This window comes from Halichondria panicea, chromosome 6 (assembly GCF_963675165.1).
Source record: "Halichondria panicea chromosome 6, odHalPani1.1, whole genome shotgun sequence".
In the NCBI taxonomy this organism is placed as follows: Eukaryota; Metazoa; Porifera; class Demospongiae; order Suberitida; family Halichondriidae; genus Halichondria; species Halichondria panicea.
In genome coordinates this window covers 955,813-980,273 of record NC_087382.1, presented here as the reverse complement: position 1 = coordinate 980,273, position 24,461 = coordinate 955,813, and the positions used below count along the sequence as shown (strand labels likewise).

The window sequence follows — 24,461 nt, the reverse complement described above, 5'->3', positions numbered from 1 at the left end:
TATATACGTACGTACAAACAATAATAACGTAATCTTACTTACGTATACATGCAGTACACAAGATAGAGAGAATATAGAATCGCGAATAAAATGGAAGGAAACCTTTACCATTCCTATTACAATTGTATATACAATAATTATAACAATTATCATAGTAGTTTTATAGTCAGCTGGTTATTTACGTTTGCGATTAGTTCTTGTATGAAGTGGGGAGACATCAGCTACGTTTGATATCATACTGCTCGGCCATTCCACGATGATCCCTGTGCTCAATTTATTTTCCCCAAAAGCATCTTCAAACCAAGCTTCAGCACCAACTTGTACAACATCCACAACGGAAAGCGTTTCACAATCTTTTTGGCAAGGACGACCATGAATGGTTTTATGTACACCAGGAAGCACTGTACCTGTCGCAACAATACTTCCATCTCTGCCTTTCATAAAAATCGTACTGACGGTATCAGTGTTAGAAATAGCTTGATTGGACAAGATTCCAGAAGGTGTTGCTTTGGTTGTAGTTTTAGTAGTTGATTTCTTCACAGTGGAAATAACAGCTTTGGATGTAGTAGATGAGGTGGTGTTGATTGGGTTTGCGTTTGTTGAGGTAACATTGAATGAGCTGGAATTTGTGTTGAGACTGGTTGTACTTGCCGAGGCTGCAGTGGCTGGGGTAGCAAATTGTTTCTTGGACAGGTCATCTGTGGTAATAATTAGAGAAACGAGGTGTACAGTTTGTCGTGCACACAAAGCAATCAGTTTTACGTAATCAAATAATGGTATCTACATTACATTTACTTATAAAGCCTTACCATACAGAAAGTAGGAGCTGAAGGATGACAGGATTGCAGGGTGAGATTGAAGAAATTTTTTCCCATCTGTGGTTCCCACACTTTTTATCAACAAACATCATTGTAGCCATCTCACAACCAAGTGATTGCAGCAGATTGGCCTGTATAAGTGCACAAGGTATACGTAATTATAGCCACATGTTAGGGTTTAGTGTGTTGTCTACATTATAGGCATTATATCATTTATAAGCCCGCCTCATAGTAAAAGTAATTATTTCCTTAGCTCGCATAAATTGGACCTGTCGCAACATCATAATAATTATGTTCACAAAATTAATTTTAGGTGATAAAATACAATATTATATGTGCCGTCTACGTGCACATACAGTACTCACAACACCTACATCTCCCTGATGTCTCTTAGCAACCCGAACAATGAGCTGCCTCTTCTTTTCCGGCGTTAGTTCCTCCTCATCCTCCTCCTCATTGCTACCCTCAATATCGTTTGCTACTGCATTGTACTTTTCCTTATCAGCAGTGCTGATTTTTCTCCAAGCCTCTGCCATCAATTTTGATTTATCTGAGAGAGTCTTCCCTTTGAGATCTAATATAATCGTGCATTTGCTGAATAGTGAGTGAATGCACAACTTTTATATACGGCATGCATGTCATTAAAATAAACTATCCACCATAAATCTACGTACCTTGTTGTTTGTGAAACTCTTTACTGAAGACATTAAAGCCAGAGGCCTACCTTAATTTCCTACGTGTGGACAGCTTTTTAGTTCTAGCACGAGGAACAGTGTCACAATGAGAGCTGGTGTGCCGTTTCTTGTGATTGTTTATCCAATACTGCATGTATGCATGTGCGTATTTAGTTTTGGTAGTGTGTATGTTGCTGTACGCACACAACACACACAGACCCACATGTACACACACATGTACACACGCATACACACACACGCGCACACGTACACACACACGTACACACGCGCGCGCACGCACGCACGCACGCACGCACGCACACACACACACACACACACACACACACAAATTAATGATCCCAGACTAAATAATTGGACAAAGCTAAAGCCATCTCATGTGTAACCAATACCGACTGCATGTACATGTTACAAATACTATACTACCAATTAAAGTCCATATAATACTAAGGCAGCGTGTATACACATAACCAATATTGACTGCAATCAATGCTACTACCAAGTAGTAGCTACATGTGTCAGGCTACAGCCTAAAAGTAACCAATGCTTGACTACAATCAATACTGCTAGTCTTTACAGCAGGTGATGTGTACAGGGTGAAACATCTGTACCTTAATTAGCTGCAAGGGCTGATAAAGAGAAGAGGGCATGCAACTCACTATTAGTTTAATGTGCGAGCAAAACTGCATTCAATTTATTTTATAGGTATCTGCACATGTACTTTACACAAAATCAGAAGTAGTTTGTACTTTTCCAGTAAATTCCACCACCCATGCACTTACAGTTTTTGCTCGCAAGCTGTTGCATGCCCTTTCTATTTATTAATCCTTGATAATATAAACCATGTTGACTCTACGATCAATATACTGGTAATTTACTCAACTCTCACGCGAATGCTAGTAGAAAGGCAGAGGTAAAACGCAATTAACTGGTCACGTGACCAAAATTGCTGTCCAAAGCGCAATGCTTACTTGGCAATTTTTTAGGATCTTTTTTGGACATAAGCAGACGGTAAGAGATGTAGAGAGTATTTGAATAGCTAGAAATTAATTGTATATAGGGGCTAGACGAAGTTTAATTACAAATGCATGTATTTGATGACAGCTTGTTAGTGACAATGTACATTTTTGACGTATAGGTATCAGATATGGACCGCATACCTAAAAAGAAGTCTAAGGCGTCCAAGGTAAAGCCACAAGCAAGCTCAAGACTCCTTAAAAAGTCGACATAACTGTTACAACTTATCCCGATCTTCAACCTTTCCTAAATATGATTGTGCTAATCCTATACACAATTACTTTCTACATATACAAAATTTAATACTCTCTACATCTCTAAGTGACTGCTTATGTTCAAAAAAGATCCTAAAACAGTTTAGCAGAATGCGCATATATGCCAAGAAAGCATTGCGCTTTCTGCAATTTTGGTCACGTGACGTCAGTCTACAAGGTAACTAACCAGTTGACTATGATCAATACTGTTACTAAGCAACGTACATACAGACTAGCCGACTAGCAATGTGCACACAGTGACTAGCCTGACTATATCATACTGACTATAGAGCATATCGCATATAGCACGACCAGACTCAATTTTAGAGACTGCATGTATACATCATCCTGATACCAATGTTGACAGGTCAATCTCACGTTTATAGTATTTAATGTCAAGCCAGTCGCAGTAGCAGCAGCTTGTCGAGCATTCAGAGTGTTCTGTCCACAACTGTGCATCCCTTCTTCAAATTTCCTCACAAGAAATTCTCTCTGGGATATTGTGATCACTGTTCGGGAAGTCATGATTCTACTGATCACTAGCACTACTCTCCACCTTGTACCAACCAGCTGCGTTGTCCAGTCCAGTGAGTAGTGCAGTGCAGTGCAAACCGTGTGCTGTGGTATATCTTGAGTTCATAGGTCAAGTGATCTGACTATAACCAGCCTTGACTACATGCAGTGCCAATGCTGACCATAAGACTACTATTAACCAGTGCTGACCCATGCGAATGGGGTGATGGCTGTGCACAAACTAACCATCGATTTTACGCCTTGCTGCTGCCTCGATGGAAGTATGTGTGGCCTTTAAAAGCTGCACTCTGGTGAACTAAGCTGCTTAGCAAGCATGTAGACTATTGTAGAGCTTGTGTCCACTTGTGAAGTGCCTGTGTACACAAATGGCTTGCTGCTTCCTCTTCGAAAATATTCTATGGCTACCAAGATAGTCCAGAGGGTCTACCAATGGATACTACTCAGTCCTACATATGCTGTATAGCTTGTTTTAAACCTTTTTTTTTTTTTAAGTTCCTAATTGAACAGCTCAGCAGAACATCAAAGGATAATCGCATTCATGATACTATCCAATCTGCCACAGAATCCAATATCATGCAACATTCACAACATTTTGACCGGTAAAGGGATATGGCAGATATTGGCACAGTGTTTCCTTTGATCTGCCCACTCAAAATGCAACAATAGACATGAAAATTCAGTTTTGCATACTAACTTGTATAATCTGTGCATATGTGTTTAGTAAACTTATACCATCATCTTACACAAAAGATTATATGTAGATCAGTGAATAACTTGCAATTCAATAACGTTGTTCACAACAACATTCCGTCAGTAACTGGATCTGTTAGAATGTTAGTGCAAATAGTGCACTGATTGATCTTCTAGTACTTTGTTATAATACTCGTAATGAACAGCACTAAAATACCCAATACTCTAATTGTACTAGGCACAGTGTACTGAAATTCCTTAGGTTTTTAACTATGGTTTTAGAAGCCTCAAGAATTGTAAAAGGTCAATTGCAGTTTGTGTGTATGATCCTTAACAAGGAACAATAACTTTTATACATATGTCCCTATTGACATTAATTTCTTAAAGGTATATATTCTCTCCATGCATTAGTAATGGCATTACACACTACATGTGCATGTGGTCTATCACTGTTAAAAATACAAAGTCTCTTGGAGGAACTGCTCGACCTAGAAGATAGAACTCTTTGTCTTGGATGATGGCTTGCTTTGTTCTGTCCCCCTCTAGTCGGTTCACCGTAATGCCACAACATCTGTCGGTGCAGATTGTTGCTGTACACAGGATTTCGTTCTTTTTAGTACTGAGTTCAATATTCATTTTAGGCATAGGCCACTTTAGTTGGTGATCGTGTTCACCTTTCTCCAAAAAGACCTTGCAATCATCTCCTTTATCAATATGTATATACATTTTGTAGCCAGGTTTGATGTAGAACGAAGCTGATCGAGCGGTGTACTGTGATTGTTTAATTAGTGGTAGGTAGTATCGTGTGTCACCTGGTGCTAGCATTGTGGTCATTGTCTCTAGAGAGCTTTTGATGTTATTGACAGCTGCTTGTGTTCGAGGGCTAGAATCGATAGTGCCTAGTTGCTTAGTTACACAAGATGCTAGGCCATCAAACTTGAGTGAGAGTTGCTCTAACTTGACTGTATTTTGTTTAAGCGTAACAGTCTCTGCCATCACTAGCTCTAGGTGGTGCTCTGTGTTTGATGCTTTATGTGCTGCCAGATTTTTTAGGAAAATCATTTTCGTACACCCAGCTTCAAAAAAGGGACACTTTACTGGCTCAAGAGGGCACATCTTCTGGTGACCTGCTAAGATCCAGCGCTGTATTTTCTCATGTCCACAATTGTTGGGGCAAGAAATAAGAAAAAGTGAACATTTGTCCAAGTGACTTTTGGCTGTTATTTCTTTGTGCATTCCCTCTTTGCTGCAATACTGACATCGTGCCCGACGGTTTGGACATTTGTTGTCCTCGTGATCTTGAAGCTCTTTTCGTAGCATTCTTTCTCCACAATTTTCGCTGCATTTCACTTTCACAAACAAGCATTTCTCGAGATGTTGATTTCGTTCACCCAGTGTAGTGAATTTGTCACGACCTTTGGAGCGATTAGGACAGTAGATCTTCAAGTTATCGATGGCTCGTTTCATTCGTTTATTTACCATATTATTGAAGTTAGCCTTTCGACAATGTGGGCATGTATTTTGCCTCTGTAGCCATTTTTTTAGACAGCCATCACAAAAAAGTTGGCCACAACATTCGGTCAGTACTGGGTCCGTTAGAATGTTAGCGCAAATAGTGCACTGATGATCTTCCGGTACTTTGTCTACAAACTCGTAATTAACTGGACTAGCCATTGCTCTAATAGTACTGAAAGTGTTATCTCTCTGAGTCTTCTGTGGTTTTAAGCCTCAAGAATTTTTGGTATAAGGTCAGTTTGTGTAGGCCAGAGGAGTCATGTGATATGTACTAGTTCCTTTAGGAGTAACACATTTTTACAAGTGCTTAAACCTTTTGTTTGAAGGTCCTATTAATTTTATAGGCACACAAAAGTGATTTTGTCCGCAATTGAGAAGATTAAAATTAGACGCATTTCCTCATTTTCATATCACTTTTTAAATTCTGTGTCATTTGACAGGTTTCACTGTATAACAATATGGTGTAGTTGAAAGTAGTGCTATAGAGAGGTGTGTCTCTTCCTCAATCTTGGTATAATCCTCCCTCACAGGACATTCGTGTGAGCTAGTGTCAGCAGAGTGGGACTGAGCAGAGTAGATCTATGCGCATGTGTGTGAGGTGAGAAGATACCAAGCATGCAAGAAGCAGAAGTACACAGCAAGTGTACCATCAGGATCTACTATGAACATTGACATATTGACGTAGTATCTAGTTAATTAGGTTTGTGCATGTGGACATGCTAGACTATAGCATTGCGATATCTTGTCTGATTCAACTGCATTTTAATTATCTCCTTTATTATCACAATCACTAGTTGTTGCTGTTGTATTGAAGCTAGGGGAGGGGCTGCTCTGGGGCTGCTCAGCCTAACCTATTGCACTATTAGCTAACGATCGCGATCATGGTAGTCTAGACCCCATGAGGCCGACTCTGTGTTATGATGGAACTCATGGCTACAGTGCTGTACAGAGGATTGATGTTGTGTCCAGTGGAGGGAGCTGAAATCTAATCATAGTCATTTAGGGATCAAGATACGCACATAGATGTACCAACAATAATTTTATCAACAAGATAAGTACAGTAGAATATGTATACACTGAGGAATTGGCCGAGCTGTTCCAACAACAAGGCAAGTCCATTATATAGTGTACATTGTGAGGAGCATTTGGTCATTGTGGTTTGTTGTTCAACCTTGTGTACGTCAACTGTACAGTAGTCACTAAAGATATTGACTAGATCTATATACGGTAGTGAAAGCGTATTCTAGAGGTTGGTTTATGTTAAGAGCATGACATTCAACTTGTCATTGTGGTCCTATAGTAGCACATCTCTTCCCCAAGTATTGTTCTTATATTATCTTTCAGTTTCACCCAGTCCAGACCAGTAGAGTACTCTAATGATTACCATGGACACACCATGTGTACATAAGTTTATTTTAAACTCCCATTCATCTCCATCTATAAAGTATGTGTTGGGCTTCTGTTTTGTAAATAAACAATCATTGTGTATAACATATCCTGGTTTGTAGAGGAATGTTTCCCTCTCCGCGAGTTGTTCTCTTGCATGTATATGCTGCTTAGTTAGTGACAGCGCATGGTAAGTTGACCAAAATTCCTAATTGGGTGACTTAATTATATTGCCCATGCTCTTTCAAGTAGGAAAGCCCACTTAGCTGCCCGAAAACTGCAGCAACTGAGCGATTTCGGAGAGAGCGAAACTTTGACCAAGTGGAATCGGCTTTGGCATGGGAGTGACTGCAATCCCTGCTACGAAGTAAACAAAATTTAATAATCTCAGTTAGGGATATGTTTGCGAGTAGAGACAGGGATGTGTCAACTGAGAACTGAAATATGAGTTTTTCCACTGGGATAGAGCCGAGTCAACGTCAGTGAAAGAGTGTGTGGTGTTCGAATCTGTACAATAGCTCCACATTAACTGAATCCCAATCTGCTCTGATACAACCACACGTCTCTTTTGACCCTTTTAATAGGTCTGGATGACCACTTGAGGACCGCATTGGTGGCCAGAGAACTAGAGAGGTGGGTCTTATAATTATGATGAGGCAGGGCTGCATATTTTTTTCTTGCTTAAATGTTCACATTCAATGAACTGTATATAGCTAGCTATTAATCCCTCTCTTTCCAACTCTTCATGCATAATTATATAATAATATGTATAACTATATATTGAACACGAGTGAAGCATTGCTAAAACAGCTATAAAAAGCAAATTACAATCTATTTTTTCCTTAGCATGTACATGTAATAATTATAGCACTGTTCAAAAGAATCCGTTCTACGCATTGAAAGGTTTTACTCCTATTTTGTGATAACGAAATAACTTGTTATTGTTTAAGATTTCTGTTGCTGTTTGTTCTGAATGAAAATCAATACATACCGGACAACGTACCGGATAATGTGACTTTTTGCCAAGCAGTGTCATAGATTCAGTCCATAATTTTGCGTCTTTCCAGTCATTAGTATCAATCTGTGGTAGTTTCTTCACAATACGTCTAATTTGATTGTAGGCAGCGCGTTTCCTATCATAGAAATGATCTGTACTTTGTCCAGTGTCTATGCCATAGAACACAACTGATGTTGTGGACCTTTTGCGCTGGTATGGTGTTGTTTCATGTCTTTGCTTAGCATATTGTTTTTCACACTTTGATCTACGGTGATTTCTACTACTTGTGACCGACGAATTGTGTGCATACAAACTTGTTTGTGGTGATTCAGAAATATTCCTAGTAAACCTTGTTGCAGTATGCTGACTAGTTTTAAGATCATCAGTTAGTACTGGTGGTAGAAAAACGGGTGCTGTGACTTCTTTGTGCGTATTGCTGCTTGGGGAATTAACTAGCGTCATGTCTTGAAATTTGAGGCTCTGCTCTTGTCTTGAGTCACAATGTGTCAGTGGTGAAGTATTTGTAAATTCTGCACAGTCACTTTTCAGAGTTGTTATTGTAGCTTGTTGCTGACTTTTTGGTGGTGTCATGACTTCTTCATTGTGTATAATGCTGCCTGGGGAATTAACTGGTGTTATGTCTTCAAATTCATAGCTTTGATTTGAAGAAATAAGTGGGATACTTGTGGACATAGGTGTGAGTTCACAAGGTGTGATTGGTAGACTAAGTGTACATATATATGCTTCTGAAAGTGTATTGCCATAAGCCATGTAAATTACGAAACCATCACAATCTTTTTTCTTCAAATTTCCAGCGTTAGATGTCACATTAACTAATTTAGCTCCAAAATCTGAAAATCTTAGTTGATTTATTATCTCACTTTCGAGACTCAGGGCATACTGCTCTTCAATACTCATGAGAATATTATGCTCTATAGATCTAGTTTGGAGCAAGCTATGACTTGGAACTTCTGCATTAGTGATTACACTTATCACTGTTAGATTAGTCAACCCCTTATTTATGGAGTGATCACTTTTTCTATTTTGTATTGCTTTTAAATCCCACGTTTCTTGGTTTGTCTTGTCGAATGGTTTTAATTTGTTGCCTTTTATATGTGTTTTCCCTATGTATATGTAGAGCCAGTCCTTCCCAAGTTTCTTGATGTGTTCGATCAGAATTTTTATAGACTTTAGCCTGTCATCCTTTGTGACATCAATGAGATCAAAGCACAATCCAGGTCCATTATCCTATTCAAAATCAATTTAAGAGGGAATCAGGGAATATAATAGATCTAGTATACAATATAATTATTATTCATGCACTCTTAAACAATTCAACTTCTGGGGGTGTAGGAGATCATCGAATCAAATTCTTATTTTGTCTTGTTCATGCAGGGTCTTGGCCGGGTCACACAATTTGCCTTTTATAACATAAAATTATGTCGCATGGCCAAATAATTATCTCGGGCCATAATTATATTTGAGGTTTTGAATGGGGTTAGGGTTAGGGTTACCCTGCATGGTGGAGCTGCTAGTTCCATGCACTAGCTATATGGCTCATAACCCATTATTTAACCAATGTGGGGCAGAATTTAAACTTTAGGGAAGACCCTGGACACCGTGGACCCATGGCCAATCCTTGTATTGTCCAAACCTTATCCAAACCTTGGCTATGGATCTATAGTTTCACTATAACCCTTGACATGTAATTTTGTTGGACCGAAAATTTTGCATGGGGAGGACCCTGGATCAAGTTTAGCATTTGGTGATGTCTAGCCTCGTTCCCAGCCGAGTTGTCTCTAAAATAACGCTAGGCCGCCAACTAGGCCTGGTGTTGATTGTATCTGGGTGTGTATCTGGTCGTGGCCTGGTGTTGATTGTATTTGGTCGTGGTTAGGAACGGTCAACCAACAACAAAAGCAGAGAGATTTTGTAAGAATAGGAACAACACACCTGTCGACAAGGGCAGGCAGTGTTGGTACTATACCTACTAGCTTGTATAGTCCATCACAAAGGGCAGCAATTGATAGCGAGAGACTTGCCATACCATGTGAAAACCAGACACAAAGACGTTTCTTCCTTCTGACAAGAGCTTGAAAGCCTGGGCCTGTTTTGCAATGAGAGCGAGGCCTTCTTACTTCAGCAAGACAATGTAACTTAATTAAACTTGCTGTAGCTAGCTAGCTAGATAATCTACTATGGCTAGATTTTAGTACTTAAGAGCACACATGCACGGAGTTAAATTACGATATTATACTTAAACGGGGAAATATGACAAGAAACAAAGTGCGAATCGATCTCTGCTTCTCCTGCCACGCCCAGATACAATTAATATACCAGGCCGTATTTAGTAACTTTGTTCAAATCGGCCTGGGACCAAGACTAGTGATGACCCTGCATGCATGGGGGCCTTGGTGAACCCCAATTCCAATATTGTCCAGGGCCTTGTCTCATAACATGTACATTTGTCAGGTTGAACTTCGGCTTCCTGGCAGGACCTTGGACCTATAACCTTGTCTCAAAACATACAACTTGACCACGCCCAATTTTGTATTTGAGGCTTGGGGAGGACCCTGGACGGACCCCAATCCTTGTATTGTCCAGGACCTTGGCTATAATTTTTCACTATAAACCTATGTCTCAAAACATGCATGACCACGCCCAATGTTGTGTATTTGAGGCTTGGGGAGGACCCTGGACGGACCCTAATCCTTGTATTGTCCAGGACCTTGGCTATAGTTTTCCACTATAAACCTATATACCTCAAAACATGCAAATTGACCACACCCAATTTTGTATTTGAGGCTTGGGGAGGACCCTGGACGGACCCCAATCCTTGTATTGTCCAGGACCTTGGCTATAGTTTTCCACTATAAACCTATGTCTCAAAACATGCATGACCACGCCCAATTTTGTATTTGAGGCTTGGGGAGGACCCTGGACGGACCCCAATCCTTGTATTGTCCAGGACCTTGGCTATAGTTTTCCGCTATAAACCTATGTCTCAAAACATGCATGACCACGCCCAATTTTGTAATTGAGGCTTGGGGAGGACCCTGGACGGACCCCAATCCTTGTATTGTCCAGGACCTTGGCTATAGTTTTTCACTATAAACCTATGTCTCAAAACATGCATAACCACGCCCAATTTTGTATTTGAGGCTTGGGGAGGACCCTGGACGGACCATAATCCTTGTATTGTCCAGGACCTTGGCTATAGTTTTCACTATAAACCTAGCTATGTCTCAAACATGCAATTTGACCACGCCCAGTTTTGGATTTGAGATTCGGGGAGGACCCTGGATAAAGCCTAACCCTAACCCTAACCCTAACCCTAACCCTAACCTGACGGACCCCAATCCTTGTATTGTCCACCGTATAGAGGGTAATTTTCGTGGGGCAAAATATTTGTGGTTTTCGTGCTTGAAGGTCTGACCATGAAATTTTACCCATGAATGAAGCTACCTTTACCTGCAGTGCAAGCCAGCAACCACAAAAATAAATCCAGAAAATGGCTAAATACTGCTCAACCACGAATATTTTATCCCCCCAAAATTACCCGCTATATACGGTATTTTCACTAACCTTGTCTCGTATTATTATAGCTATTTTGACTAATTTCGCGGGTATTAATTTCTGCTATTTCTGCAAATGAGAGTAAAGTAACAAAAATGTGTACTAGCAGATAATTGGAAAATGCAATGAATCTAATTAAAACGACTTGCAAGACTTAGTAATTAAAAACGCTATGAATAACATTAATTTCACAACTTGAGCAGAATTTATAATACCAGCAAAATATGAGCTAAACAGTGAATTCTACCTGTGAATATTTGGGTAATTTTATACTGATTGGCTTTTAATATACGGAGGACCCTGCAAGGACAGGCTTCAATCATAATTGTTCTGCATGCATTGCATGATGCATAACTAGTATCACTATGTACCATTTCAAGCGTAATCGTTAAATTAGAGACACTTATACACAAACAATTAGGATTATAGTATACCAATTAATGGATCCCAACAGATCTTGGCTGCAATGGCAGTAGGTTTTTACTGCACCTCATCACCCATAAAAATGCCTTAAGTTTTTATACATACATTCACAAGAGTTAGTCATTTACTGTTTGCATGATGACCACTATATGCATGCAGTATAATAATTAATACGATACATAGCTCTCTAGCTTTAGTGATAATTATCATGCATTATCGATTATGTAACATATACTATTAAACAAAGGTATAATAATTATTATATATACTCATGCAGGTTCCAATAAGCATGGCCTGGCCGGCTTACCATAATTGTTTTTGCTGTTTACTTTGCTGTGTTGTAGGCTAAATTTTGACTTTACATACTATATAGCTAGCTCGGGGATATCTGATTCAGCTATATAAGCCGCTTCTTATATACCGAAGAGTTGCTGACTCATTCTATCAAGGCGTGTTCATGTATAATGTACATGCAAATAGGACCATAAAAGCACTGGTTCTATATATAGCCTATCAGCAGATTTTCCGTCATGCATCTAGCACGTATTCATGTAATGAAATTAACATGTGCATTATCTATTAAATCAAATTAGCAGATGGTATAGGACCATAAAAACACATGCAGGTGTGTTTGTTTAAGAAGCCAAAAACAGCACAATATAGCTACATGTACTATAACCTAGCTATAATTATTGTATAGCTACAGTGGTCATCAGTATGCTCCATTCACGAACTATTCGTATGTTAAGAAAGAGGTAATTATAGTCTCGTTGAAGCCATACCCAAAAATAGTGTCTGGCCAATTATTTTCACCGTGCAGAGTTGTGTTGACCGTACCACAAATAATTTATAATAGCAATACCTCCCCATGCAGTATGGAGAAAGCAGTCCCCAATGTATACTTGTTTTGTTAAAATTCCCTACAGTGGATTGCAGCAGGAGTGCATGAATATGTACTCCAATTCATGCACTCCTGATTGATTGCGGTGCCAAACAGCAAAACCATAATTAGATTAATGAATATAGTTTCTGTTCTTATCATTATCTGTTATGTAAAGAATTATTATCTGCAATCTGTTGTTATCATTATCAGTTTCATTATCAGTTTCTGTTGTTGACCTTTTCCAAGAGTAGTATTTAACTTGACACTTTATTACAGGTGGAAAGCATATAGAGCCAAACTGAAAAACTCCTTTTTCAGACACTCATTGAGGCATACCCCCCCCCCCCCCCCCCGATCAAAGTAATTTACATGCATGTATATAATTATGCAGTCAGTCAAGCATTCTTGAAATATATTTCATGCAAATACAATACATGCATGTATACATATAGACTACTATAGGCTTTTCAAGAATGCTATCATAAGTATCCACACTCTTGTACGTACATGTATCTATGACTGAGACTACAACTGAGCCCCTTCTTGGGCTTGGGTTTAACATTCCCCCAATTAATCACTTGAATTACACATGATACCAACAACCCTTTAGGCCAAGCCAACCTTAATTACATGCTTCACTAATGCAAGCGAGTTTCTTTTTGTGAAAATCTACCCACTACAACTTCTTACCAGTGCAGTTTAGAGAAACCTGACAATTTCTAGACACAACCAGATCAAATTTCATTGTCCCATTAGTATAGCCTCCCCTTTGCAGCTGGTACTGTGTTTTGCAAGTTGCTTGTCATTGTGCACAGTAAATGGGCGTTGTCTATAGTACTACTGAGTCTGTAGTAAAGTGAATATGTCTATTCAGCAAAAAAAATTAATTTGCTAACTTAGTTAGCTAAGCTGTTAGTGTATATGCACATGCAGTACTCTGTTGACTTGCTATACCTCATTGATTGAGCCAGTATGGGAGTTGTTTTAGTTATAGAAGTGCACTAAAAGAGCAGGTAGAGATTAGAGGACATAAAGAAAGTTATGGGTCAGCACATTCCTGATTAAATCTAGTAACCACAGTAGTACTATAGACAACGCCCATTTACTGTGCACAATGACAAGCAACTTGCAAAACACAGTACAGTCATTTTAGTAAAACTTGCAATAATTATTCTGATAAACTTTGCTGCAACCACAGTTGTAGCCACATAAATGATTATGAATACCATTAAGCATCTAACAGCAAGCACTAGTTTTTCTGCACTGCATGTACACTGTACACCATAATGACTTCGCACAGCCTCAGAGAACAGCTCAAACATGCCAATGAAGAGAATGTTGTATAAGTGTCCAGGGTTCTCATTAATTTCGAGATAACACTAAATATACATAATTATACCCATGTAACTTATTTTCAGCATGCAGTAATGCATATTGCTTCCCTTCTCCACTAGCCTACAACACTGACACTGCCACCCTGGGATGTATATAATTATAGGGAAACTCGCAAAATATTTATAATGGGTATAAGGTAAATTAAATAACTATTCTCAACTGAGTTTCATTGGCATATGGAGCTGTTTCTGAGGCTGCGCTGAAGTCATGCTTGCTGTTACATAACTGATATTTGACTTGGTCTTGCCATAGATGTAGGAGAGAGGGATTGGAAACGGAAGTAGATTTCAATGTACTTCACATATGACCTCGATAAACATCCGCGCCTCGCTTAATGAGGGCTAATCTATTTCCCAGGAACTTCGCGGGTAACTGAGATTATTGCAAATCTAGGATTTTATGAGTTGTCACTAGTATTCTGTCAAGTTTTCCAGTATCCAGTGCAACTGTGCTTTATATAGATAGTGAATAACCATTATTCAAGCTCTATTTACCGTTGCAACTATCTTCTTCATTGAATTTAGGTAAGTTTAGTCTTGTATTGTACACATTTATCCCTTTTTCTCTGAAATGATTAATGTTTAGGTCGTATACTTCAATATGCTTGTTGGTAAATCATGTGGTATCACCCAAAGCCAAAGAAAATTAGTCATACATCAGCTGGTAGAATTTAGTGCTAGAAAAAAGTTGAATTAAAGAGCACCACTAAAGATCCCTTTTTTGGGAATACGCTAAGCGTTACAGAAATTTTAATTTTAGGCATACATTCCCTTATGATTGGTGATCACCCCAAGAGCATTAGTTTTGGATCAGGTGGATGTATAGCTTTTGTGTGCATGAATGTGTAGTCACCTATTTTTACCTCATAATTGTTATTGGCCCGGTAGTAGATTGTGGTGAAGGGCCTGTAGGCCCGAGATATTTAACTACTACAAATGCTGTTTCATCTATATTTTATATAGCAATACCTCGCAAGCCAAAACTTACTGAGTACGCTGAAGAAAAGAAGACAGAAGAATACCCCTCCTCTCTACACCCCTACACGTCACCGCCCTCGTAAATGTTATCGGCTGTTCCGGCTATATATACACCCTTGTATACCTCACCAGCTTCTCTCCATCTAAGACTGTCTGATTAGAGTGCTAAACTAATCATAATTATAGCTGTAATAATCATTTTTATCGTGTAAGTTTTTGTTAATGTTGTTCGGTTTGATCCCACTCGTTTTACACTTAGAAAGCAACTGGCAGTGCTGTGGAGTGTTTTGCTGTCTCCAAGTGTATGTAATTATACTTAATGAATTGGAAATTGAAATGTGCGCTCACCAGCCTAGAAACTTCGTACAATTGATTCATTAAAAGTGAAAACAATTATTAAGAAAGTTACATGGTGTATTATGTATCTTGTCGTATGAATGATCATGGTTATTGCCTCAAACTAGTGGACTTCTTGATGGTTTTCCTTTTCATTTAATTAAGTTGGCAGCAAAAGAGAAGCCTCTGACAGTCACAAATACATTCACAATTTCGCATCCTCTGATGATTTTATATCTACTGTGAAACAAGTATCCAATACCACTAGCTCTGCACATTCTCCTTACTATTACCATGTACCAATGCACTGTTGATTGTGTCTCTTTCCCTCTTCTTTCACCGCTTATGCAATCATAGATTGAGTAGTTATGCAATGACGTCATTTGAGGCAAGAAAAGAAGACAAGAAAGCGAGGCGCGGATGTTTTCCGAGGCCCACTTCCGTTTCCAATCCCTCTCTCCTACATCTATGGTCTTGCTACTGCATAGTTTAATTACATTCATAATCATGTCCTTTCTGTGGTTACTACTGTGGTTGCAGCCAAGTTACACAAAATATTGCAAGTTTTACTAAAATGACTGTAACATAACAATGCATGGATTCACACAATTCGCAGCCCTTAGATCAAATTCATTGTCCATTAGCCAAGCCTCCCCTTTGCAGCTGCAGTGGTAACAACATTGCATGGATTCACACCATTCACATATATGTAGGCCTTGGATCCAATTCATTGTCCATTAGCTGAAGCTTTCACTTTACAGCCACCCCATGCATGTGTATAGTAATAACAAGGGCGTATACAAAAAAGTGTCCCATCCCTCTCTTCTTTCATACCCCCTTGGTATAATAACATGCACAGGAATACGGTATGCATGCTTATGGATTCACCCCCCCCCCTCCCCATGTATATATCACAGAAGAACCACTTTAGAGTGTATGTATGGCTGGTATAATTATGTATAGATTACCCCATTCACATGCAGGCCTTGCATGGATTCTTTACGGTATAGCAACATTGCATGGATTCACACCATCCACAGCCCTTAGATTGTCCATTAATTAGCTGAGGCTTCCACTTTAATTGCTATATTAAATATCACAGTTCTGTGTAATATATGTGGTGAATCGAAGCATGCATGCGTATAGTTATTATGGTTTAACTTAATGGCCAATGAAACCCACAGTCCCCTTATACTGTACCTATGCATGCACTTAATTTGCATGCATGAATTGCTTACTGGCATTAGCATAGTAGTGGGTCACATTTTCTCATTGACACACGCACACCCACATAATAATACTTATTTTGACTGAAGCCTGGAGCTAACTCTAAGAGCCATTCTGTTGTGTTTGAGGTGACTACATGCATGTATTACACAACCACAAACGGTCTATCAGACCATACAATCCTGCATGTACTTCCTAAGTCAAAAGTTTAATAGCCTCCCCAATACATTGTCAAGATATCTACTAATAATGTATGCAAGCATATACAGGGTTTCAGCAGCCAATATCAAGTCCGAGATAAGTTTTATAATTTATGTTAGCATGACCTCAATGTGAAATTACTTACTTTCAGTATACTAGTTGTATATACATGTGACTCTGAATGCAACAGATGAATGGGAATTAAATTAGGGTTAGTGCACCATTAAAGACTCTTGAGCTTTTTTGTATTTTCTAAACCCATGCACAAATAATGTATTGACACTGTGATAGACTATTTAAAATAACCTATAGACCAAGTACGTAGGATTCCGTAAAGTAACTAATAATCACTTGCATAGCCTCAATGACCCACAATTATTCACTGTATGGTAACACGCATTGTGTTGGAATTCTTGAGTGCAATGTGCTGTGCAGGCCATTGAGTATTACCAAGATTCCCCATGCAGATGACACATGTGCAATAATACATATCAGGCCCTTTTTTCGAATTAGCATTTATTTATATAATAGAGGACAATATGCTACATATAATGAATATACTTTTACACAATGAGTTAAGTATCAAGGTTCCGGTAATCACAATGTGCTAGCATACAAAACACAAGAGAAAAAAACGTATGGGCTATAATTATTCATGACAATTATAAGTACACTCTATTAGGTAACACATACAATTCCATAATGTTCAGCATAAGTTGAAAATATCTTGTGGTATGTAACAAAGAGGTGGCCTGCTACCACAGCTAGCTACCATCGTTCTAATTACAGCACCACCTGGCCAGGTCCCTTTACCTTCCAACACATGCTATGGAGATTTTGGGGCCCATTAAACATGGCATTATACATGTAGAGGGTGACCATATGGATACAAAAATGAATGTGGTGCTTCGTTTAGATAACTTAGAGTAAGTAATTATTATTAAAATAATAGTAGAAGAGTTTCATTCCTGAATTATGAATGCACCTGCCCCAAGATATTTAGTAGCTATTGTGTCATGTTGTGTGTGCTTGCTTTTGTGCAGTATTCCAGAGCTGTGCAGTGACAAGGTTCTGACTAGCTCCAACCTCACACTAATCGAGGTCATCCACAAGCTGCTATAAGTGGGCATGAGTCACATGACCAAAAGGGACGGCCCAGGCAACTCTAAACTGGCCGGACTGTATCTCTGTTACGCTATATACTATACACAACCACTGGAGGTCAAAGTTCGGGTGAGATGTTCATGTAATCATAACACAGTTACTAGTCTCCATGCTAATTACACGGGTCTACACGTTAATGATGATATACTTGATTTGACTTGTATATCACTTTCATCATTACAAGTTAAATTTAACTTTAAATGCATGAGTAACCTTAGTTCCAAAACCTCTGCCTTGAAGGCAGTGATAAGATGCACCTTTGTTATAACCCTAAGTTGTTGATAAGTGATGATCAGGGTGTGTTGTTGTCAATGTGATGGTGTTGAGTTCCCAGGATGTGAGTGGCAGTATCTTTTGTTTAAGGTATACCCTGTGTTGTGTAGCTTACTATAATTATTCTATTACCGGTTTAAATTAAACCATAATAATGCGTACATGTTTGTCTAGTTGCCATGGAAAATTTGCACTTCGTGGATTTCTTAATTATCAGATAGTTGCTAGGTACTGTACGTGTATACCAAATAGCTTCCCAGGCTTGTTAACAGTTCACCTAGCAAGGTAGTCACCATCAGCCAGGCCCCAAAGTCTCTCCATACATGTACATGTGTTAGCAGACCACCTCTTTGTTACAACCACTGTTAGTCTGCCCCAGGGCCACCACTATATACAAGATTCACTGTAAAGGCGGTCACCTGTGTATCACTGGTGGGGTGTGTCAGCCTAAGCCATTGTCCTATAGCCAATTGCCAGAGTGCCTGTGGCTTTGATTGATTGTGGTGGTCACTTAGCGATAATATGTAACCCCAAGCTATAGGCTCTATAGATGTGTTGCTAATGGAAGTGTGATTGAAGTGGGGATGGGTACATGTCTGTAGTAGCCACCCTCCAGCAGACCAACAGTGAGGCTGTAATGGCATTGGGGCTGTAATGGAGAGGTTGCCTGGCTGAATAGAGGTTTAGGGCCCCATTAGACCCACTTATTAGCGTGACCTCAACACAAGACAGGCTTCATTGTATATCATGCATATTTAGAATCACTTCTATATAGCATAGCAACTGAACTGCACATGTTTCATTTTTAACGTACATAGTAACGAATGAGGCCAATGTAATTGTACTAGAGTATAATCCCCTTCAACCAGACCACCTCTCTATTGTAGCCATTGCCCTAGGGTGATCGCTATATAATAAAAAAATGTCTATGTCTGAATTTAATTATTGTAGTCAATTTTCTTTGGGTATATATTTCATAATTATGTTATAGCCAAGTTTAGATTTTGAATGCTGTAGCATTTGGCTGGGGCTGTCATGACAGGTATTGTACTGCAAATTATCAGTGTCTTTGAACTCAGAGTAAGGTAATGTACTGCTGGCTGGTAGCCACTGTCTAGGAAACCAGGAAATCACTGTGTTCTGAGGATGACATAACTGTATTACACATAACTGTACTTTCTTTTGTTGGAGGTTCCCCTTGGTTACATTAGCTTCTAAGGGAGGTCTATCTAATGCATGGTGCCATGGTGTTTTGATCAATTATACAGTGCATCCAGTCTAGAGAGTAGAATATTGAGTAGTTATGCCTCGAGGCGTAGCCGCACGAGGGATACGGTAAAGCTGACTGTGTGTGTGTCTGTCTGTGTGTGTGTGTGTGTATTCCAGCTATAACTGCTCAACGGTTACAATGCGACGAAAACTAACAGCTTCTATAGGCTTCTAGCCACGTTCTCTTGGATTTTGATTCGTGGATTAGCAAACTAAAGCTTCTTTCTCGAGTTATGGCTAGTTTGACTCACATTGAAGGCTGTTGCAGTCTCTTCAGAATCTTTCATAGCATCATCTGTCCGCACAAACTTTCTATTCAACATATGAGTTAGCCTTGCACTAAAGCGCTAGCTTTTTGTTAGCTACAATACTCAGAAAATATCTGTTAAAACAGCTAGCTAGCAGTACAGTAGCCATTTGTAAAATTGATCTCTTTGGACACACCCTTTAATTATTCCTGTGGATGTAATGCGCATGCGCGCTCATTCCCCATGTGTGAGAAAATAATATCCAAGATCCAGATCCAGATCCTCCTGGCAGAATCATCTTTGTCTTGAGGGCCTGGTAAGCCACAAAACACTACCATATAACAATATAGATAACAATATGCATGTACACAGGTCTTTTCTTCTTAGATATTATATACACTGAACTACAGATCCTGGAAGAATCAATTTTCTTCTTTCTTGATGTCCTGGTAAGCCACATAATACAAAAAATAATAACTTACAATAGATGCATGTAAATAAGTCTTTTCTTCTCAGTGACTTTATATAGATAAGCTAACTTTAATATAAAATTCATTATAGATAACACTCTAATACTTTTGAGCGAAAGCAAAAACATGGCGAGAGGCATTAGCACAGCGCCAGCTTGAACACTAGTTTTATATCTTAATTAAGATTGGAATAAATTGACCTAGTATAGATTATACAGTGCATCGAGTAGAATACCAAAAATGTGTGAGTAGTTGTACTTAAATGTATGACTGGAACAAAATCTGCTGATACCATTGTGTAGGTGAATGAATAAGCAACACCAAAAATGTTTCCATGACAACATAAGGTAGTGGGTTTGTGGTGATTAGTAAACAATTGTTAAAGTGAGTAATCAGTTTAATAGGGAGAGAAAAAAGGCCACCGGTTTCCGGCTAAAGTTTGGAACTTTGTCACAACCAAACTCCGATGTGCTTGTATAATTATGTGTTATTATGTAGACCCAACACTCTATACAACAAAAACGTTATGTAATAATTTATAACAAAATTCTGATGTGTGTTGGTGTATTCAGGTGTGGAGGTGATGACTCTACTTCGTTTGTGTGGGACAGCCTGAGGGAATTGGACCTCTCCAGTAACCACATAAGCCAGCTAGGGGACTCGTTGGTGAGTTGTGCGTGTGATGACCCTTTACCAGACACACACAGTTGCTTGATATGAGCTTTCTACATTATCCATCTTTACCAAAACAACTTTTTCTGGGGCACTTGCACGAAAGATTGTAATATTCACTCTAGTACATGTAGTACTATAACATTGCCTACACACACACACACACACACACGCACACGCACACACACACACACACACACATGCACACACACACACGCACACACGCACACGCACACACGCACACCACTTCCTACATAGCAATACCTCCCCAGTATGCAGAAGGTGAACTTCAGTAAATTAGAATAAACAACTGATTATCGATGATATGATTACACGTTCTATTTTCGAACGCTTGTTCTCGAGGACAGCGGCTCAGAGCACTAAGCTGATAGTACCTAGGTAGAGACTATAGGTAGAGCTCTATTCAAGTCTGAACTCACGGCCAGCAAAAAGCTTTCATATAATATAATATTTGAGCGTTTGGCCCTGTCACTCCGTTGAGAGTCTCAACGGAGTGACAGGGCCAAACACTCAAATATTGGAACAGATTTAGTTCGAATATAGCCACAATTCTTCGAACTCTCTCTCTCGTATCGACAGAAGGTTCTAAACAGCTAGCTACAATGCATGACCGTATAATCTACAACTAGTAAACTATGTACAGCTCTGGTTTCGAGGTCTGACTGCAAACCGTTAGACAATGGTGGTCTCTTAAAAAACTGCTGTAGTGCCATCAAAATCCGAACGATTAATACCTTTTTATAACCTATGCAAATGAGCCAAAACAGCAGAAAATTTGACCCTTTGCGATCTAACTATATTGCGTTCTGGCAAGGATCGTGTGTATTTACTTAGATTTTGACTATAATTATCGATAGTGAAAGCGTATTCTAGAGGTTGGTTTAGTAGAGAGGATGACATTCAACTTGTCATTGTGGTCCTATAGTAGTACATGTATTGGTATCTCTTCCCCAAGTATTGTTCTTATATCTTTCAGTTTCACCCAGTCCAGACCAGTAGAGTACTCTAATGATTACCATGGACACCATGACTTGTGTAGCCTCGTTCCCAGCTAGTCTCTCCTTTTTTCTTTTCTGTTCTTTGTCACATCGCTCAATAAGATAAAATACGGTAGGAATAAAGAAGAATAGAGGTAAAGTTAAGAAAAAGGAGAGCCTAGTATGCGACGTCACGTGACAGTAGAAGGGTGATAGAAGGGTAAAATTGGGCGTGGACAGGTAGACGTTGAGATATTGGACTGCCCACTTCGATCTCTAATAAACTTTGTGTAACTGGTGGATATATGCATGACCATAATTATAGACTTTAAATTGGCAAGCAGTTTAACGTGTTATACATATTGAGAACAGACAAGAACAAGAAAAAGTAATGCCTGGGAACGAGGCTATATGACTTAATTGTGCATGTACATTTAAACTCCCAATCATGCACCTCTATCTATAAAGTATGTGTTGGGCTTCTGTCTTGTAAATAAACTGTATAAAAAGTAACTTATAGTAAATTATTTAATTGTTGACTGAGTTCATGACGCTGCGTCTAATCTTCAGTCATCCGAGTCCATTAGATACTCTGGACATTTCATATCATATCATACCTTCTTCTGGACAAGAGTAGTATAGTGATTCTTCACTCTTAGGAATACAAAGTTTCTTAGAACTCCTCCTAAATGGGAAACAGTTGCAGGTGAGGATGGGTTGGTGATATCTTGCTCTATTCTATCACCATCTAGTCGGTTCACTGTGAGGTTATAATTATTTGGTGCAGATTGGTTCACTATACAGGGTTTTATACTCTGTGGAACTGAGTTGCAATTTTCATTTTAGGCATGGGCCACTTTAGTCGGTGATCGTGTTCACCTTAATTGCTCCAAGAATACCGTGCAATTATCGTGTCCATCAATGTTCACGTACATTTTATAGCCAGGCTTGATGTAGATGAAGCTGATCGAGCTCTATACTCTGACTCTTTAACTAGTGGTAGGTAGTATCGTGTGTCACCTGGTGCTAGCATTGTGGTCATTGTCTCTAGAGAGCTTTTGATGTTCTTGATAGCTGCTTTTGGCTTAGAATCAATGGTGCCTAGTTGCTTAGTTACACAAGATGCTAGGCCATCAAACTTGAGTGAGAGTTGCTGAAGCTGATCTTTGGTAGTCTTAGTCTCAAGTTTCATGGCCTCTCTTTCAGAATCTACTTCCTGCTTAAATTTGCTCGCTTTCTGTTTAGCCTCCTGCTCTAGTTTTTCAGCCTTCTGTTTAAGTGTATCATCACTAGCTCCAGGTGGTGCTCTGTGTTTGATGCTTTATGTGCTGCCAGATCTTTTCGTGGAATAATTTCTGTACTACACCCAGCTTCAAAAAAAGGACACTTCACTGGCTCAAGAGGGCACACCTTCTGGTGATCTGCTAAATTCTTGCGCTGTATTTTCTCATGCCCACAATTTTTGGGGCAAGAAATAGGAAATAGTGGACATTTGTCCAAGTGACTTTTGGCTGTTATTTCTTTGTGCATCCCCTTTATGTTGCAATACTGACATAGTACTAGACGATTTGGGCATTTGTTGTCCTCGTGATCTTGAAGCTCTTTTCGGAGCATTATTTCTCCACATTTCATAGTACATGATACCTCCACAAACAAGCATTTCTCGAGATGTTGATTGCATGTACTCAGTGTAGTGATTTTATCACACCGTTTGGAGCGATTAGGACAGTAGATCTTCAAGCTATCGATGGCTCGTTTCATTCGTTTATCTCTACAATAAACCTGAAGTTGGCTTCTCGACAATGTGCGCATGTCTTCCGGCTCTGTAGCCACTTTTTTAGACAGCCCTCGCAAAAATCTTGTCCACAACAATCCGTCAATACTGAATCTGTTAGAATGTTAGTGCAAATAGTGCAGAGATAATCTTCCGGTACTTTGTCTACAAACTCGTAATTAACTGGACTAGCCATTGCTCTAATCGTATCACACAGTGATTCTATAATTATGCTACTAAACACATGTACTGAAGGTTACGTATCTCCCTTAGACTTTTAGTTGTGGTTTTAAAAGCCCAAGGGATTTGATGCATGCGTAATCATGTGGTATGTACACATTCTATAGACAAAATACAGTGGAACTCTGTTAACAACCACCTCAGATTAAAGGCCAGCTGCTATGTAACGGCCAGGTCCCAAATGACCAGTACCTCTCAACAAAGGCCACCTCTGTATATAAAGGCCAAAACATTGTTCCCCAAAGGTGTTCGTTATATAGAGGGGTTCCACTGTAGTTCCTTTTTATGTGCCAACTCATTACTATACAAGACATAATTTTTATAAGTGATTGAAGTTAGTATTTAAGGTTCTCTCTTTAAGGTTTGCACACATTGAATGTGGTCCTAAAAAGTCAAGTGTACATGCATGCATGCAATATAGCATAATTATAA

At 39.2% G+C, this 24,461-nt stretch overlaps 3 protein-coding genes and 1 long non-coding RNA gene across 8 annotated transcripts in view; 1 reads left to right on the top strand and 3 right to left on the bottom strand.

Moving 5' to 3' along the window:
- Nucleotides 1-65: 65 nt before the first annotated feature.
- On the bottom strand, nt 66-3,523 carry LOC135337729 (uncharacterized). 5 transcript variants are annotated; one of them, XR_010395266.1, is made up of 5 exons: nt 3,160-3,523; nt 1,493-1,640; nt 1,193-1,392; nt 810-949; nt 66-698 (listed from the first exon to the last, which is right to left on the bottom strand). It is a non-coding gene; the product is annotated as an uncharacterized LOC135337729 (long non-coding RNA). The 5 variants fall into 5 exon arrangements; XR_010395268.1 differs by having other exon boundaries at nt 1,543-1,640; XR_010395265.1 differs by having other exon boundaries at nt 1,171-1,640.
- Nucleotides 3,524-4,299: 776 nt separating this feature from the next.
- LOC135337723 (TNF receptor-associated factor 5-like) lies at nt 4,300-5,793 on the bottom strand. The gene has a single exon (XM_064533676.1). The coding sequence runs from the start codon at nt 5,677-5,679 to the stop codon at nt 4,432-4,434; it is 1,248 nt and encodes a 415-aa protein (XP_064389746.1). The 5' UTR covers nt 5,680-5,793; the 3' UTR covers nt 4,300-4,431.
- Nucleotides 5,794-6,330: 537 nt separating this feature from the next.
- The window catches only part of LOC135337727 (uncharacterized), a 105,024-nt gene continuing 86,893 nt past the window's right edge, over nt 6,331-24,461 (top strand). The window contains exons 1-3 of the mRNA XM_064533687.1: nt 6,331-7,539; nt 17,965-18,154; nt 20,918-21,011. The gene's annotated coding sequence lies outside the window, so the exon portion shown is untranslated. The remainder of the gene's footprint in view (nt 7,540-17,964; nt 18,155-20,917; nt 21,012-24,461) is intronic.
- LOC135337717 (uncharacterized) lies at nt 7,533-12,356 on the bottom strand. Its single transcript, XM_064533671.1, has 2 exons — nt 12,210-12,356; nt 7,533-9,151 (listed from the first exon to the last, which is right to left on the bottom strand). The coding sequence occupies exons 1-2, from the start codon at nt 12,210-12,212 to the stop codon at nt 7,796-7,798; spliced, it is 1,359 nt and encodes a 452-aa protein (XP_064389741.1). The 5' UTR covers nt 12,213-12,356; the 3' UTR covers nt 7,533-7,795.